This window comes from Sinohyriopsis cumingii, chromosome 7, assembly GCF_028554795.1.
Source record: "Sinohyriopsis cumingii isolate HCF-2022 chromosome 7, ASM2855479v2, whole genome shotgun sequence".
Taxonomy (NCBI): Eukaryota; Metazoa; Mollusca; class Bivalvia; order Unionida; family Unionidae; genus Sinohyriopsis; species Sinohyriopsis cumingii.
In genome coordinates this window covers 42,857,289-42,878,097 of record NC_142967.1, presented here as the reverse complement: position 1 = coordinate 42,878,097, position 20,809 = coordinate 42,857,289, and the positions used below count along the sequence as shown (strand labels likewise).

Sequence of the window (20,809 nt, the reverse complement as noted above, 5' to 3'; positions counted from 1 at the left end):
AGGAGTTGTATAAGAAGTAGTACCATGAGAATGACATGGAGTTGTATAAGAAGTAGTACCATGAGAATGACATGGAGTTGTATAAGAAGTAGTACCATGAGAAGACAAGGAGTTGCATAAGAAGTAGTACCATGAGAATGACAGGGAGTTGTATAAGAATTAGTACCATGAGAATGACAGGGAGTTGTATAAGAAGTAGTACCATGATAAGACAAGGAGTTGCATAAGAAGTATTACCATGAGAATGACAGGGAGTTGTATAAGAAGTAGTACCATGAGAATGACATGGAATTGTATAAGAATTAGTACCATGATAAGACAATGAGTTGCATAAGAAGTAGTACCATGAGAATGACAGGGAGTTGTATAAGAAGTAGTACCATGAGAATGACATGGAGTTGTATAAGAAGTAGTACCATGAGAATGACATGGAGTTGTATAAGAAGTAGTACCATGAGAATGACAGGGAGTTGTATAAGAAGTAGTACCATGAGAATGACAGGGAGTTGTATAAGAAGTAGTACCATGATAAGACAAGGAGTTGCATAAGAAGTATTACCATGAGAATGACAGGGAGTTGTATAAGAAGTAGTACCATGAGAATGACATGGAGTTGTATAAGAAGTAGTACCATGATAAGACAAGGAGTTGCATAAGAAGTAGTACCATGAGAATGACAGGGAGTTGTATAAGAAGTAGTACCATGAGAATGACAGGGAGTTGTATAAGAAGTAGTACCATGAGAATGACAAGGAGTTGTATAATAAGTAGTACCATGATAAGACAAGGAGTTGTATAAGAAATAGTACCATGAGAATGACATGGAGTTGTATAAGAAGTAGTACCATGAGAATGACATGGAGTTGTATAAGAAGTAGTACCATGAGAATGACATGGAGTTGTATAAGAAGTAGTACCATGAGAATGACATGGAGTTGTATAAGAAGTAGTACCATGATAAGACATGGAGTTGTATAAGAAGTAGTACCATGAGAATGACATGGAGTTGTATAAGAAGTAGTACCATGATAAGACATGGAGTTGTATAAGAAGTAGTACCATGAGAATGACATGGAGTTGTATAAGAAGTAGTACCATGAGAATGACATGGAGTTGTATAATAAGTAGTACCATGAGAATGACATGGAGTTGTATAAGAAGTAGTACCATGAGAATGACAGGGAGTTGTATAATAAGTAGTACCATGAGAATGACATGGAGTTGTATAAGAAGTAGTACCATGAGAATGACAGGGAGTTGTATAAGAAGTAGTACCATGAGAATGACAGGGAGTTGTATAATAAGTAGTACCATGAGAATGACATGGAGTTGTATAAGAAGTAGTACCATGAGAATGACATGGAGTTGTATAAGAAGTAGTACCATGAGAATGACAGGGAGTTGTATAAGAAGTAGTACCATGAGAATGACATGGAGTTGTATAAGAAGTAGTACCATGAGAATGACATGGAGTTGTATAAGAAGTAGTACCATGAGAATGACATGGAGTTGTATAATAAGTAGTACCATGATAAGACAAGGAGTTGTATAATAAGTAGTACCATGAGAATGACAGGGAGTTGTATAAGAAGTAGTACCATGAGAATGACAGGGAGTTGTATAAGAAGTAGTACCATGAGAATGACATGGAGTTGTATAAGAAGTAGTACCATGAGAATGACATGGAGTTGTATAAGAAGTAGTACCATGAGAATGACATGGAGTTGTATAAGAAGTAGTACCATGAGAATGACAGGGAGTTGTATAAGAAGTAGTACCATGAGAATGACAGGGAGTTGTATAAGAAGTAGTACCATGAGAATGACATGGAGTTGTATAAGAAGTAGTACCATGAGAATGACATGGAGTTGTATAAGAAGTAGTACCATGAGAATGACAAGGAGTTGTATAATAAGTAGTACCATGATAAGACAAGGAGTTGTATAAGAAATAGTACCATGAGAATGACATGGAGTTGTATAAGAAGTAGTACCATGAGAATGACATGGAGTTGTATAATAAGTAGTACCATGAGAATGACATGGAGTTGTATAAGAAGTAGTACCATGAGAATGACAGGGAGTTGTATAAGAAGTAGTACCATGAGAATGACAGGGAGTTGTATAAGAAGTAGTACCATGAGAATGACATGGAGTTGTATAAGAAGTAGTACCATGAGAATGACATGGAGTTGTATAAGAAGTAGTACCATGAGAATGACAAGGAGTTGTATAATAAGTAGTACCATGATAAGACAAGGAGTTGTATAAGAAATAGTACCATGAGAATGACATGGAGTTGTATAAGAAATAGTACCATGAGAATGACATGGAGTTGTATAATAAGTAGTACCATGATAAGACAAGGAGTTGTATAATAAGTAGTACCATGAGAATGACATGGAGTTGTATAAGAAGTAGTACCATGAGAATGACATGGAGTTGTATAATAAGTAGTACCATGAGAATGACATGGAGTTGTATAAGAAGTAGTACCATGAGAATGACAGGGAGTTGTATAAGAAGTAGTACCATGAGAATGACAGGGAGTTGTATAAGAAGTAGTACCATGAGAATGACATGGAGTTGTATAAGAAGTAGTACCATGATAAGACAAGGAGTTGTATAAGAAGTAGTACCATGAGAATGACATGGAGTTGTATAAGAAGTAGTACCATGAGAATGACAGGGAGTTGTATAATAAGTAGTACCATGATAAGACAAGGAGTTGTATAAGAAGTAGTACCATGAGAATGACATGGAGTTGTATAAGAAGTAGTACCATGAGAATGACAGGGAGTTGTATAATAAGTAGTACCATGAGAATGACATGGAGTTGTATAAGAAGTAGTACCATGAGAATGACAGGGAGTTGTATAAGAAGTAGTACCATGAGAATGACAGGGAGTTGTATAAGAAGTAGTACCATGAGAATGACATGGAGTTGTATAAGAAGTAGTACCATGAGAATGACATGGAGTTGTATAAGAAGTAGTACCATGAGAATGACATGGAGTTGTATAAGAAGTAGTACCATGAGAATGACAGGGAGTTGTATAAGAAGTAGTACCATGAGAATGACAGGGAGTTGTATAAGAAGTAGTACCATGAGAATGACATGGAGTTGTATAAGAAGTAGTACCATGAGAATGACATGGAGTTGTATAAGAAGTAGTACCATGAGAATGACAAGGAGTTGTATAATAAGTAGTACCATGATAAGACAAGGAGTTGTATAAGAAGTAGTACCATGAGAATGACATGGAGTTGTATAAGAAGTAGTACCATGAGAATGACAGGGAGTTGTATAATAAGTAGTACCATGAGAATGACAGGGAGTTGTATAAGAAGTAGTACCATGAGAATGACATGGAGTTGTATAAGAAGTAGTACCATGAGAATGACATGGAGTTGTATAAGAAGTAGTACCATGAGAATGACATGGAGTTGTATAATAAGTAGTACCATGAGAATGACATGGAGTTGTATAAGAAGTAGTACCATGAGAATGACAGGGAGTTGTATAAGAAGTAGTACCATGAGAATGACAGGGAGTTGTATAAGAAGTAGTACCATGAGAATGACATGGAGTTGTATAAGAAGTAGTACCATGAGAATGACATGGAGTTGTATAAGAAGTAGTACCATGAGAATGACAAGGAGTTGTATAATAAGTAGTACCATGATAAGACAAGGAGTTGTATAAGAAATAGTACCATGAGAATGACATGGAGTTGTATAAGAAGTAGTACCATGAGAATGACATGGAGTTGTATAAGAAGTAGTACCATGAGAATGACATGGAGTTGTATAATAAGTAGTACCATGATAAGACAAGGAGTTGTATAAGAAGTAGTACCATGAGAATGACATGGAGTTGTATAAGAAGTAGTACCATGAGAATGACAGGGAGTTGTATAATAAGTAGTACCATGAGAATGACAAGGAGTTGTATAATAAGTAGTACCATGAGAATGACATGGAGTTGTATAATAAGTAGTACCATGAGAATGACAGGGAGTTGTATAAGAAGTAGTACCATGAGAATGACAGGGAGTTGTATAAGAAGTAGTACCATGAGAATGACAGGGAGTTGTATAAGAAGTAGTACCATGAGAATGACATGGAGTTGTATAAGAATTAGTACCATGAGAATGACATAGAGTTGTATAATAAGTAGTACCATGAGAATGACATGGAGTTGTATAATAAGTAGTACCATGAGAATGACAGGGAGTTGTATAAGAAGTAGTACCATGAGAATGACAGGGAGTTGTATAAGAAGTAGTACCATGAGAATGACATGGAGTTGTATAATAAGTAGTACCATGAGAATGACAGGGAGTTGTATAAGAAGTAGTACCATGAGAATGACAGGGAGTTGTATAAGAAGTAGTACCATGAGAATGACAGGGAGTTGTATAATAAGTAGTACCATGAGAATGACAGGGAGTTGTATAATAAGTAGTACCATGAGAATGACATGGAGTTGTATAAGAATTAGTACCATGAGAATGACATGGAGTTGTATAAGAATTAGTACCATGAGAATGACATAGAGTTGTATAAGAAGTAGTACCATGAGAATGACATGGAGTTGTATAATAAGTAGTACCATGAGAATGACAGGGAGTTGTATAAGAAGTAGTACCATGAGAATGACAGGGAGTTGTATAAGAAGTAGTACCATGAGAATGACAGGGAGTTGTATAAGAAGTAGTACCATGAGAATGACAGGGAGTTGTATAAGAAGTAGTACCATGAGAATGACATGGAGTTGTATAAGAAGTAGTACCATGAGAATGACAGGGAGTTGTATAAGAAGTAGTACCATGATAAGACAAGGAGTTGCATAAGAAGTAGTACCATGAGAATGACAGGGAGTTGTATAAGAAGTAGTACCATGAGAATGACATGGAGTTGTATAAGAAGTAGTACCATGATAAGACAAGGAGTTGCATAAGAAGTAGTACCATGAGAATGACAGGGAGTTGTATAAGAAGTAGTACCATGAGAATGACATGGAGTTGTATAAGAAGTAGTACCATGAGAATGACAGGGAGTTGTGTAAGAAGTAGTACCATGATAAGACAAGGAGTTGTATAAGAAGTAGTACCATGAGAATGACAGGGAGTTGTGTAAGAAGTAGTACCATGAGAATGACATGGAGTTGTATAAGAAGTAGTACCATGAGAAGACAAGGAGTTGTATAAGAAGTAGTACCATGAGAATGACAGGGAGTTGTGTAAGAAGTAGTACCATGATAAGACAAGGAGTTGTATAAGAAGTAGTACCATGAGAATGACAGGGAGTTGCATAAGAAGTAGTACCATGAGAATGACATGGAGTTGTATAAGAAGTAGTACCATGAGAAGACAAGGAGTTGCATAAGAAGTAGTACCATGAGAATGACAGGGAGCTATATAAGAAGTAGTACCATGAGAATGACAGGGAGTTGTATAAGAAGTAGTACCATGAGAATGACATGGAGTTGTAAAAGAAGTAGTACCATGAGAAATATAAGGAACATGATTAGGACGATCCTCAGGATCACGATTATCAGGTTTAGAATAAGATTCTTTAGGAGGCTCTTGCTTCAGCCAGGTAAATAAACCATGCTACGCTATTCAACTGGATCAAAGTCAGATTGGATAAGAATTAAAGTCCTACAATCTAATGAATATATAACAGGTTGGTTAATTGTTTTAACCCCCTTTCAGCACACGAGAGGCTACACATGGCGGCCAGTATAACTGTTGGAGGAAGAACCCGGAACGAATCCGGGTAGAAGCACCGACACATGGGAAGCTACTGGTAATTTTTCTCACATACATATGTTGTTGTTGTTCTTGTTGTAGGGTTTAACGCCATTTTTCAGCACACGATAGGCTATACATGGCGGACAGTATTAATGGTGGAGGAAGAACCCGGGAAAACCACCGGAAAGAACCACCGACCCACGAGAAGCTACTGGCAAGCTTTCTCACATACCCACATTGGCTGAATCGGAGACTCGAACCCACGCAGACAGAGGTGAGATGGCAGTGATCCGTAACGGAGAGCGCTTTAGACCACTCGGCCACTCGGGGCCCCTAATACATATGTTATTCGAGCTGGGAATCGGACCTACTCGGAGAGAGGTGAGATGTCAGTGATCTGTAAAGGAAAGGGCCTTAGGCTATTTGGACACCAGACTGGATGGACCGATTTACAGGACTAAGGCTTTCAGCTGTCATGACTACTTCACACGTGAAAATGAAACAACAGAAGCCTGCAAATAGGAATTATGAATACGTGGAAATAACGGTAAACATGCAAAAGAGAATGGACTGGATAGAAGGAATTGAAAACAGTTCATGAAAGCACGCCCATTTTATTATGAATATTATGTTTAAGTCATTGTCAGATGCAGAAATACTACGAATGTCATAAATGGGTAACTGTTTCTAGTTGATAACTTTAACGAAGTACAAAAAGAGTGAAAAGAAGACCACTTAAGAACAAAATTAGCGAGATATTTAAATGGAACTGTATCGTATAGGTTTGCATAATCAATTTCGGCATTAGGTGCTAACGTAATAACACGTAAGCATAAGGTGCTAACGTAATAACACGTAAGCATGAGGTGCTAACTTAATAACACGTAAGCATACTCATTTTTTAAAGATGACGGCATCAGTGGAAAGAACGTCAAGACCACTTTGCACAAGGACATTATTATTTTAGAAAGTCAGATTTTTGTAACTTGAAAATATATTGAAGATAACTTAAAAAGAAGCTGGAAGTTATTTGAAGGTAGCTAAAAAGTAATTTGGATATTATTTTGGGACAATTTTAATTTATTTATAAAATAGATGAGAAAAAAAAGCGAACAAGTTCTTGGCAGCACAGATGAAGATAATAAAAGGTTCCTAATTATTTCACCAGAGAATGTAAAATAGTCGTAAAAGTTCCTCGTAGATTGCAACCTAATAAACAACTTGGAAATCGTCCACATTAATAAACAAAAGGGAAGGCATTATTGATAGAGGGAGGACAGGGAGTTCAATTTTAAACAAGACTTACATGGTGACTGCAACATGTATTACTCTGTAGCTAGTGTTATAGGAGATGGTGTAATATATTTTTTTTTAAAGCGCCTAAAAACGAAGTGAAGCTGAATACTAATATATAATACAAAGAGTTACATTTTTTAGATGATTTACTATTATTGAAACATTAGCCGTTACGGTCAATGCATTAATCAATACGGTTAATCCATCTCCATTAATGCTTAAGATCAGAAGTAAAGTAATTAGAAATTCTAATCAAATTTTAGTAATTAATAGCAACAACTCAGTCATTGATACTTATATTAACCATGATAAACCTCGCTGAATCGACAACATAAGAAGACTGAAATAAAAGCCAAAGAAAAATCTCTAAAATAATTAGAACCTCAGCAATTCTGATATGAAACATGCACTGCTTAAACAACTGGTCCAATTTTTGGAATCTGAAAACGTCACACTCAGATTTGAATCAATTTCTTTGGAAATAATAAGACCTGATGTTGTTGTTGTTGTTCTAGGGTTTAACGCCATTTTTCAGCACAAGATAGGCTATACATTGCGGTCAGTATAAATGTTGGAGGAAGAACCCTGGAAAACTCATGGAAGAACCACCGATCCACGAGAAGCTACTGGCAGGCTTTTCCACGTACCCACGCTAGCCGAGCCTTGGACTAGAACCCACGCAGACAGAGGTGAGATGGCAGTGATCCGGAACGGTTAGACCACTCGGCCACTCGGGGCCCCCAATAAGATCTGAAGTACTGTACACATAAATAATGCAAGATACTCTTTTATGAACCCCACAAGAACAAAAGAGTTCGAAAAGCGCCACCAACAGTTATGAAGTATGTACTCTGTGACCTTATTGGAGCACCATCAGCATTCTACAGGCCAAGAACATACATTCTGCAGTATTACTGTGTGCAAATGCCGACTCGTAAAAATACAGCTCCAAAAGGAAGAGAAAATCATAAAAGAACCAAAGGAAACGATAATAATAAGATCGGCAGAGAACTGTATTACTGATGAATGTACAGAGAATGAATACAGTGTGAGTGAAATGCTGATCCCCTCATTAACATTTCCATAATGGATCGAACGAGATCCTCCCCAACCTGGAATAAACTCCGCTATTGGTTAATTATGAGTAAACAATATTTCTTTCAAACAAAACCAAAAATTTACTTTTTTTAAGATAATGTTCCTCACACCAGCCATCTTAATTTTAACTGCGAACGCCTGGTGTATCATGCACGGGTTCCGCCAGACTCTGTTAGCTTTATATTCATAAAAGCTACATCACCAAGACCCCAGAGCCAACTAGTTCGTCAGCTATCACTTCCCATCAATCAATACCTGAGAGCCAACTAGTTCATCAGCTATCACTTCCGATCAATCAAGGCCTCGGAGCCAACCAGTTCATCAGCTAATACTTCCGACCAATCAAGACCTCAGAGCCAACCAGTTATCAGCTATCACCTCCGACCAGTCTAACGTTTCTACACGACTCGACTACTTCATCATGTACAAGTTTTATACCAACACTATATATCTGGAGACGCTGCTGAAACAGCATGACGTCAAATCTTTTCGTAACCACAACCTGTATAACTCAGAAAAGAAAAGATTAGAAAAGAACAGATTAGTTGAATTGTAACGCATCGGGTATTTTTTCAGCTGCCATAATCTCTTGCTTACTGGATCAACTACTATCTCTAGATTCTAGATCTCGTGGAAAATAACGTGTTGCCTTTGTAATGTGCAATCTAGAATCAAACACAAAAATACTAACTGACGGTGATAACAGAATCACAAGCATTCAATCGAACTCTTAAGTATAATAAATGCTTATGCGTCATACACATGATCTAATCACTCATAAATTAACTAAGGAAGCTCAGGATTAAATCGCAGAAGTACTCGGCGAATACAATGGCAATGCATGAATACTTTGACTTGATGACGTGAACGCCTCACTCCTAAGAAATGTTTCTTCCGCAGGAGACAATACTTGCACGCACTTCTGCGAATCTCAAGAACTGAAAATCACTATTACTCTATACTCAACACATTCCATTACTCTAGTGGTAATTCAGTTTCTCAGTTCACATATTGACTATATCATAAACACAAAAATGGTTACGGCTTGTTCAAAACAAAAACAAAAATGGGTCTACTTGAACAAATGTGACCATTTAACAACTTATTTAGACATACATTGAAAATATCAGCAAAGATCTTCGTTCTATCTGAGACACTGGCACTGCCATACTATTGTTTTTAACTTTTTATAATACAGCAAATAACAGAGCCCTCGCACGAAAACCAGGGAAAAAGAAGATACTGCAAACCAGAAAAAACGATATCCTAAATTAAAACAAATATACTGTATACCTCAGCACAAAGCAGGTGGTCTAGATCTGAAACATCATTTATCTTTCAAAGAAAACGTGCGAACGAATGTCTGAGAAAAGCTCATCGCCTACATCAGGAAAGCAACAAAGTTATGTGAATGTTAGGCAGTTAATTAATCAAATAAGATAATTCATTATATTGTTATGAATATTTAATGTATAGTGTTATATTTTGGGTTACATCACTCCGATATACAAAAAAATAAAACAAACAAGAAAAAAACAGTTAATAATCCCGATCGGTACTGAAAAATTACCTATTGGAAAATCATGGAAAATTATCAATTGGAGATGGTATCTTCCCCTGTTGGAAAAGCATAAAAATCCCATGCAAATTTAATTCACTATAACTTTTCCATACCAATCGATGACATGGTGCTACAGATACAATTTCAAACCAATTCAATTCAATACTGGAACTTCAAGAAGTCTTTATAATTTGTCTTCTTAGAAAACTCTGGTTGACAATACAAGAGTGCTACGGAGGTATTTCATTTGTGGCACAGTGGAGTCACGCACTACCTAGACTTTTCTTGTACAAGGAGTTCGACAAGGTGGGATTCTAACACCTACTGCTGACAAGGTGTTACAGAAAACAATTATTATGCCAAATGTTTGGATCTATTTTTATGTATGGCACCATCTTATACTGATAGTATTCTCTCATTCCCTCTGGTGCCTAGCAGCTACTAGAAATATTCTTTATTCGTGAATTCCACGCAAATAATGAACTTTATGCAACAAGTGACTCCAAAACCAAAGATATGATTCTGAATTTGTTAGCTACACCGATTTCTGGAAAAAGAACAAACTTTCTCTATTAACAATGTTGCCATATAAATTACTGAAAACTGCAGATCTATGCACACATAAAACCTTAATCTCCAAAAATAACAACTCTAATACGATCAGAACACTGAAGGATACAATAAACAAAGGTAACCTGGAGGCAAAATTCATAACTGAAACATACACTCTGCAGGAAGACGGCTGAATTCAATCAACCCGACGTAGATCCTACCTGTGTTGTATATGGTAACTATAAGAAAAAATATTTTCTGTTGGAATATGAATTTTATTTCGAAAGTTCGGAATCCATTCTTGGAGAAAATTCAATAGAGCTTGGAAAATACTTTGGTCACAGTAGTGCTGGTAATATTTATTTGTTAGTATAATTTCTGGATTGTTGCAGTTGATTGGCGGACTTCTCACTGGATGTTCTCTGTGGCCTTCAACATGGAATTCAATCCCTTCATCGAGGCTTATGAAATGCCATAACCATACGCTAACCTGAATTCTGATATTTTCCCTGGGAGTTTCATTACCTTAAGACGCATGAAACGGTACGAAAACCCAGTACACGATAACTGGTATATTGACACATCCAACATAAGGCAAGTACGCGTAATCGTTTTCTCCGTCAAAGTTGATGGACAGTGACAGATTATTTACCGTATAATTGTCAGGAAATATCTCCACACAGAAAGACAGTTGCATTGCACGTAGTTTTTGTGCTAATACATGCAACATTATATAAATTCTGCTACTTACACCAGAACTGTAATCTCATTAAAATCAGATCTTAACGTGACAACGGAGATCTGATTTTAATCAGACTGACCAACACTATATGTCAAACGACACTGTATTAGGCAGATGAGATGTTTACGCTACGTTTCACTAGTGTAATAATTTCGTATAAATTGGGTCAGTAATCCAATAGTCAGTAAAGAATTACTTTAACGGATATAATAAAATATAGACATGTTCTATTACAAGAAACTTTATATAACAGATTAATAGGTATCTTTGTTACAGGTGATAAAAAAGAAAGTCACACTATTTTCCCCTCAAAATAACCAGTTCGTTGTTTCAGGATATAAAGTGTAGAGAATTCACAGAAATGCAGAGGACTGATTAGACATATTCAGATTGAGAAAATCTACCTGCTGAGATTATTATTCGTAATGGCAAATAACTGATGCTTGATGTGTATACATCCCAATATGGCACGTGCATTTCTTTCCTAAATAACTTTACTAGTACAAAGTCTGTACAAAGTCTGAAAATGTTATTGTAAGAGGAAACCTAAATTTCGATACGCTGAACCTTAACAATGGTAAACCCACTGATGAAATTCGTGATGTACATGTACTAGCTGTTCATAATTTGGCACAAACAAATCCAACTTATTTAATGAAACACAGCAAAACATCTATTATTTCTGTAATTTATGTCACAGTAATAAAACAGAAAAAAGTATGAAACAGCATATGTATGTATGTATGTATGTATGTATGTATGTATGTATGTATGTGTCTATGTATGTATGTATGTATGTATGTATGTATGTATGTATGTATGTATGTATGTATGTGTGTGCGTGTGTATGTATGTATGTATGCATGAATATGCATGTATGTATGCATGAATATGTATGTATGTATGTATGTATGTATGTATGTATACATGTGTGTCTATGTATGTATGTATGTATGTATGTATGTATATATGTATGTATGTATGTATGTATGTGTCTATGTATGTATGTGTGTGTATGTGTATGTATGTATGTATGCATGAATATGTATGTATGTATGTATGTGTGTGTGTGTGTGTTTGTGTATGTATGTATGTATGTATGTATGTATGCATGAATGCGTGTGTGTATGTATGTATGTATGAATGTATGTACGTACGTATGTATGTGCGTGTTTTTGTTTTCCTCATGTCGGTTTTCACAGTTTTTTTTAAAAACATAAATACAAGCTTTATCATGCCAAACAAAATTGGAGCCAGTTGCTTTTCCAAAGGCACATATAAGTAGCTAACCATCGCTCCTAAGCGAACTTGGTGATTTATTCAGTTCTATAAAAGATATCAATTCTAATACTAGTATGGATGCATGTAACAATTAAAACGACAGGATGGCTCATGAATGTACCGTATCTACTCAATTTTAAGTCGAGTTCGACTGTAAATGGCACAGAAAGAGATCTGCCGTCGCATCATGCGCCGGCAAATCTGGATCTGGATCTGTGCAATATCTTATGAATAATTAGTATAACAAACAACATAGACTCTGATCTACATGCGCATTATGCTGCAGCAGAACAGGATCTTTGTTATATGTAGCTTGACTAGATTTATAAGCAAGCATATAGCGGTGAAGGGATTTCATCGGAATTATATGTGTATATGCGAATTTTCCGTATAGTAGAACTTTGTCATTATCTTAAATACGAAGTTTCATCAAACTCGGGAAATAAAACCCACAGAAGTGATAACAAGCATAACAAATAAGGACGAAGATCGCCTAAGTCACTCGCGTGGTGAAATAAGCCTATTTGTCTAGGGTGAACGAAAAATTAAAATCTATTTATAATTTCCGCATATTTGGTATTAACAAACCCAGCCAATCATCATCCACCAGATGATCTTATATGAGTGGATATCACTCATCGCACAACTGGTTTGAGATTGTAATGATAAAACTTGCATATCATGTTTGATAAAGAATGTAGCTTAACTATTCAGAACAATTTTAGTATTCAATGGAATATGTCGCCTTATAGCGTTGTAAAAAAAAAACAATATGTGATCTGCATTTAAACTATGCTTCCTTAAAATACAAATAAAACTAATTTCTAACAATTTATGTTACACTTCGGGTTAAAAACCTGAACTAGCTACCCGTTCTAATATGTCGAAGTTGCTGGCCAAAATACGTACTGGTGTCTCAACAGTAATGCGTATATTTGGCCTCTGACGTCAAAGAAATGAGACGCATATGTTCTGATTCGAACAACTACTGTAGGGAGCTGTGAAAAAGGACAGAAACACATACGAAATGAATAATTTTAATAAATGAAGCTCCAGTCGAATAATAGTGGAATCAAAATATGACGCGTCAAACGTGTACCGTATAGAACGAAACCGACGACAAATACGGTAGCAAACAAGAAATTATATAAGTTATCATATAAAAAGTATATCTCTTGACGCTCGGACATAAAAGTATAAACAAATGATTCTTTAGGGTATACGTTTATATGTTACGTGCCAAAATATACAACTATCCATTCATTTTCTCTTAATATTCCATGGATAGTCACAGGTCCGGCCTTAGGTCGATTGGATAGATTGGGGCCCCGAGCGTTAATAATTTTTTAAAAATATATCTATATAGAGAAAGTAAATTTTAAAGCAATGGAAAAAATATTTAAGTTCAATATCACATGCAACTTTTTTAAAAGTTTGTTTCCAAATGCCGTGTTAACAGGGGGACTGACGCGTAAATGCAGGGGGTCCCACCAAAAATAATTCAAATCGGGCCCCGTAGTACAATTCGGGTCGCTTCATGTTACATGCATATGATTATACTATTATTAATGTTTTTGATATTCGTACTAATTCATCGTTGAACCAGTATGCACTTATATCATTCGATATGAAATTACGTGAACCCCGTCAAATAGTAATAATAATAATAATAATAACTAAAATAATAGCAACAACAACAACAAAAACACGATGATGATGATGAGAGTAGTTGTATCGGCGACACTGATGATATTAGCTACGTTATTGACAATGCCAAATGCATGACGATTATTGATGTTGATGATGATGACGGCGATAAATGGTACCAACTAAATATGAAAATATGAAATAAAATATTCAGATTCCAGCTTACTATCTGAATGAGTTGTCCAAGGGTTCTGTAAGTTGGCAGACAGGTAGGTGGCACTGTGGCTACTGGCCGCGACACAGAATGACACGATTCCATTGACCGTTTTCGTAAGTTTCGTAACTTTTTTTTTTTATCGAGGAGGAACTAGCGGCCTAGCTAGCCGTGTTGACTACAGCAAGATGGTATCCGCTCTTCTGAAGGGCGTTTGAACTAGACTGCGGTTATATAGCCCAGCAGCCCTAGCGCAAGCCTCCCATACAGTGTTATTCATAATAAGAACAAAAATTGGCATTACATTAAAGGGGGTCTACATGGAAGCCTCTCAAAACCTTTCACCTCTAAGGAAACACGTACATACATATAGAACAAATACACATATGTAAAGGAGGCGGTAAATGCAACACCTTACCCACTAAACACAATCCTATTGTTTATATAGAAAATGTAGAAATACATCGAATAGTGAGGATTTACGGATTTAAATTTGCCAGATCGTGTTCTCTTCCATATAAACACTTGGTAGGTCCTAAACCAAGAATAAACACTATATCAGAAGAGATAAGAAACTGAAGTTAGACGAACTCAGAAGAATGTGCAACAGACACACGACAATGTTAGAGCCTCACATCAGGTTAAGGTTAGCTGAGGTATCATTGAAAGTGATTATTTTTCCAACCCCCCTTCGAACCCCACTGATGGTGGAACGAACGAGAAACAGTTAACATAATCTTCAAAAAAACAAAAACAAAACAAACAACAACAACAACAAAACAACAACAACAAAACAAAAAGATAAACTAACATAAAAAAGAAATAAAAACCTCAAAAATAAAACAACAGCAACAACAACAAAGCACAAACACACAAAAACAGTGGCAATCTGATATCGAGAGATTACCAACAAAATCGAGATGCTGATCTTGCATACGAAGGTTTCGTTTTGTGGGTTTAACGTTATTTTTATCACATGACAGACTATACATGGATGCCAGTATATTTGTGGACGAAGAATCCTGAAAAACCATGGGAAGAACCACCGATCCCGGGAGGTCTCTGGCAAGCTTTCTCACATAAACACGTTGGCGGAGCCGAAACTCGAACCAAACGCGGACAGTGGTGAGTTGTTAGTAATCTGAATAAACTGATGTCTTAGACCACTCAGCCACCAGGGGCTCTTTGCAATTATGAATAATAAAACAATCATTTTTCAAAACCCGTTAAAAGCCCGCAGGCAATATTTTAATGGGCTGTTTAATTTTTTTCGATCAAGTATAGAGCTAATCACGAAGTAAATAAAATATTTAACTCTTTTTGAAAACCACTCGTTTTTTTTTGAGTAAAAGTAAAAGGGACCATCCAGGTAATATGGCCATCCAAATATTTTATATGTAACGTCACGCGCTTTGATATTAGGTCGCACTTGGCTCTAAGTTTAAAAAATAAATAGTTCCAACATAATTGGAACAATTCAAAACCAGACTGACAACAGATTTTCGAAGGATCGCTTCCAACGAAGTTGATAGATATGCATCTTCGCAAACCAAAGTTCCGATAACCGTTATCTACAGAGTTATCGGAACCTTGGCTAGCGATACGATGAAAATCCAACTAGTGCTATGAATGCCTTCGACAAGTATACGGAAAAAGGAAAAAGAAAAGAAAACACTTTCGTCTCAAAATCAGCCCAACCAATATCGACTAAATATTACAAAAGAACTTTGTGGCACTAACACCTTTTTAAATTTCACCCAGACTGTGCCTATCAGAGCTTTTAAAAAAAATGGAAATAATTTTTCTTGTTTCCTTGACGAACTTTGAAAAAATTCACACTTACTATGTGGACATTATTGCATCAAAATTTTTCCATTGGTTCCAATAATCAGCATTAGCATGATAAATAGCCCCACCCCCACCCCATTACAAATCCTTATCCAGTAAACCACATTTGATAAAAATTAGACCAAAATTTTCAAGGTGATTTCTGGAAATTCTGGTATTACACTACCAGTCCTGATTTGCTGTCAACAAATAAATGGCGCAAGTTACAGAGTAGGCCAAAGCGTTTGATATACAACTTTTGCTAAGACCTTATAACCAACCTCTCAGCCAAGCGCTTCATCATTCAATCAACTTTAGCGTAACATATACATGTATTCCAGTATACCGTCGATCTCAGTAATCCATCTGTAATATAGTACAAGTGACACGGTTCATGTATGCGCATTTACTCATTTTAAATTAATTAAAATTGTTGTTTTAAAATTTAAAACTATTTTCCAACACCAAAGCCTATTCAATCCTGATTATTGAATGTTCTGCATCTTAACTGTCATCAAGAAACCTCCAGATGACAATTATTGATTGTTATGGTCTTTTACAATGATGGCTATGCACCAAACTTGGGTCAAGAAAAGAGCACTTCGAGTGGAATCGTCACGAAATAGGGTAGTACGAATTTGTTTCTCAATATGCGTAGCTTTCATTGTGACATCGGGGCCCCGAGTGGCCGAGTGGTCTAAAGCGCTCTCCGTTACGGATCACTGCCATCTCACCTCTATCTGCCCCGGTTCGAGTCTCGGATTCAGCCAATGTGGGCATGTGAGAAAGCTTGCCAGTAGCTTCTCGTGGGTCGGTGGTTCTTCCCGGGGTTTTCCCGGGTTCTTCCTCCACCATTAATACTGGCCGCCATGTATAGCCTATCGTATGCTGAAAAATGGCGTTAAACCCAACAACAACAACAACATCAACAATCATTGTGACATCACAGCGCACGACATTCAATCTGGATTGTACTGGATCACATTTTTAGTTTCATTTTGTTTCTCCAAAGGAATGTGGATGCATAAGAATCCAAATGAAGTCAATACTTGCCACTTACAGGTATGAAGAATAAAACTCTCAAAAATGACACTCATTATTGAAAGAGTCAGTGTTGAATGCCTACATGACCTGTGTGACTTTAAGTCTGAATATACCTCCCGGCTTGCGTGTACCCCCACCCCTACTGATGTAAAAGACGAAATGCACAAATGAGATAAAAGATGCACAGAACCAAGTCAGTTCATTTATTGATTTATAATTTCAAACCTGTTTTTGCCCAAACCGTTATTGTCTGCGCGTTTCATTCCAAACGGAAGTTTTCAGCGCAAAAGACGACCTGTTCGAAAGCCATTTCCGTTCCTGGACAAGTCCATTTTCAGCGAAGGAAGGAATGTATGCATGATTTAAATATATTGTACGTAGAAGGAAAATACTATGTCGTCTGTTTCCGATATTTACAATGTCTAATCAAGCAAAGGAAAAGAATGCCAATTACAAAATTGCCTTTTACATAGATTTAACAAGCGGTGTAATTTCTATGCACACGTGTGCCAAGGATAAAACTCTAAACTCCCAACATTATGGTAATTTGCGATATTATCCGGCAGTTACCGAATAGGATGAAATACGTCACAATGTTGTCTGAGGAAATCAAACTTGCCCATAGTGTACGCAACATGGCGCAGTGTTGGTATGGAAAGTCCGTTAAGCATGAAAGACGTAGAAAATGCCAGGTTAGGGCCTCTCAGGTCACATTCAGGTTAAAAATTATAAATCAATGAATTAATTGACTAAGTTCTGTGCACTTTTTATATATTAAAGGTTACAGTTATTGAAATCGGTAAGGGGTACAAACAAATAAGGAGGTATAGTCAGACTATATCGGTTTGGACGTATAACTAATTGGGTGGTCGGGCAGGAATTTGCCCAACTGAGTGGCAGTTCTAACAACATAAAATGTACAGTCTGAAATATGTATTACTCCGATCGTTTGCGTCTCATTTTCATGAAATACACTTCGTACTCTTCTGTCACACATTTCACGTTTTCTTATGTAGCCCCTGATTTTACAATAAACTTCATACTCTCCCGTCACACATATCGCTTTGTCTTATGTAGCCCGTGACTTTACAATGCACTTCAAACTCTCCTGTCACACATTTAACTGTTTTTTTTTAAAAGCCCAAATTCCCTGATTTTACAATACTTCAAAATATCTCATGTCAAACATTTAACGTTTTCATGCGTCCAAGGTTCCCTCTTTTATGCTACAATTCATTCTCCTGTCACACATTTCACGTTTTCTTAATTCCATAACCAAGATCTCCACAGAAATATATACTGTATACCAACGAGTACGCAAAGCTTTTTGTCTGTATGACGAATTAAATCACTAGATCAAACGCTTAGAAGATTTACAAACCTGTTTTATTCACAATATTCAACTAAATGCATTTAGCATTTTGGCAAGTGATTTCAATAAAAAAATATCTCAACTCACTTTGGCCATTTAATATAACTCTCTCTCTCTCTCTCTCTCTCTCTCTCTCTCTCTCTCTATATATATATATATATATATATATATATATATATATATATATATATATATATATATATATATATATATATATATATATATATCCATCGAATATTATAGAAATGTTTTAACTCGGGCGTGCTATCAACTTAGCTGGTGAGATGTAAGCACCATGTAGCTGAACACCAGTTTGGCAACGGATATTCTGACAGGACATGACGTCAGATTTAGGCACAGTGGGGATACTAGATACTGATGTAACGGTTATTTACATTTTTCTTTTTGGAATATGATTAACGGAGGCGAAAAGGTTAGCTAAGAAAACAAACCCCCCAAAAATCTTGGATTATGTGAAATTCTTTGCTATTTTATTATACAGCTTGTCTGACTTTTTCGTGTTTTAAATCACTGTTTCTACAGCGGTATGCATAAATAAGCTATTTCCGTCCGTTACGTGCGTGAGTCCTCCCTGTTTTGGCTGTAATTTTTACGTGTGTGTGTGTGTGTGTGTGTGTGTGTGTCTGTGTGTGTTTGTGTGTGTTTGTGATTTTGCATTTTTAACGTAGCTTTAACAATTATTCAGTCGTATTGCTACGATGTCTGTAGCGTGGCAGTTTATAGTGATGTCTAGCACTGGGGCATCACGCCGCAGACATGTAACACCATTTCACACCTAGTCACATCACCCTGACTCCAGGCCGACCAGTCCTAATACTGACCTCTTACTGCTGAGAGCCAAGCCAGGTAGCTGTTAGTACCATTTTTATAAGACTTTGGTATGACTCGGCTTGGGTTCGAACCCGCGACCTCCCGCATCTGTTATATTTAGCAGTTAGTTATATTTAGCGGTTAGTTACATGCAAGAAGCGTAATTAATAATAGCAATGTGCATTTAAGTTCCATTTGATCAATGGAATAATGAATAGCACATGTAGAAAAGATAGATAATATATAAATCAATTTAATTAAAAATGTAGTGAATATTTTTATACATGAAGGTGACCAATGGTTGAAGCATATACGGTAATTGGTTCATTCAGTATGGAACAGTGCAAAACAAAAGATAATAGAGAGCGTAGTTGATTAAAACAATATATTGGCTCTTGTCATATTAAAAAAGTCTCTAACGTGTTATGTATATTTGATTTAATTATATCTGATTTAATATATATTTATTTCAATTTAATTGTTTGTCAGTTTTATTTTTTTATTTTTCTGTACATGATATTGAAATTTATTCACTAGAGATGATACTTTTTCAGAAATTACTGTGACCGTGACTGTTCGTTTTATAAACACCAGGCGTTGATCTGGATCCTGAACTTGATTCAAAATTTGTAGCAACCATGTAAACAAGTTCCATTTTTATTTTAAAATGATTGGTTGTTGTCGAGGTCATGATGGAACGTAAACAGGTTTTTTAATTATTTCTTAGAGTAAAATTATTGGTTTTCGTCAGGGTCACACTGGAGTGCACGTGGGCTTTAACAAGTACCTAATTTCTATGAGCTTCCAGAACACGATCACGTGACCCCCTGTTTAGAAGACGATATAACCTATATTTTGGAGAATTATTCTCAGTAGAAGCTGGGCTGTTATACTGGAAGTTGTATGTTGTGCTGTTTCGAGTTATTTCAAATTACTAGGATTGGAGTTATTTCAGATTATTTGGATTCAAAAGGATTAATTCTTTTTTCCTGGAAAATACATGTGCTCATGTGAGATTCTTAATCAAGACAGTTCTTATAACAATTTTTTTTTTAAATTTCCAAAACCGAGTGATAACTCTAGTTTCTACAAGGAACTGTAGAATTCAACACTAGATGTTTCACCATACGACATCGTCTTCCATCTTGGATTCTTCGTCGGGACTCGAACTTGAAATCATTAGAACATTTTGTTATTAGGACTTCACAAATTTTATTCTTGGAATATTCTTGGATTATTTTTAGATTTGATTCTATAAAACCGTAAGTTCATATTTATTTTCTCATTTTTACAGAATTTTTCCAGGGAAATGAATTATTGTATTTTTTTAAAGCTTGGTGTTTTCACTCTTTCTTGTGTTACTGTTTATTCGATCCTAAACATGTGACAAACGATACCAACTTATATGTTTGCTAAAAAAAAACACGTTATCCCAGCATATATTTGCTTAAAAGAAGACGTCTTCTGTGTTTGGCCTTATATTGTCTCTTTCCAAGAATATATTTTTTATGTTGAGCCCAAATGAAATACTGGACACAACAATAACACATGAATACACAAGGCTATATAGTCTTCTATCTGACCTC

General features: G+C 36.1%; 1 protein-coding gene across 2 annotated transcripts in view; it reads right to left on the bottom strand.

Moving 5' to 3' along the window:
* The window catches only part of LOC149795109 (uncharacterized), a 281,949-nt gene extending 267,580 nt beyond the window's left edge, over positions 1 to 14,369 (bottom strand). For both annotated transcript variants that reach the window (XM_089964814.1, XM_089964815.1), the window contains exon 1: positions 14,162 to 14,369. In XM_089964814.1, the coding sequence (XP_089820940.1) occupies positions 14,162 to 14,254 (93 nt within the window). In that variant the 5' untranslated portion in view covers positions 14,255 to 14,369. The remainder of the gene's footprint in view (positions 1 to 14,161) is intronic.
* Between the last annotated feature and the right edge of the window lie 6,440 nt (positions 14,370 to 20,809).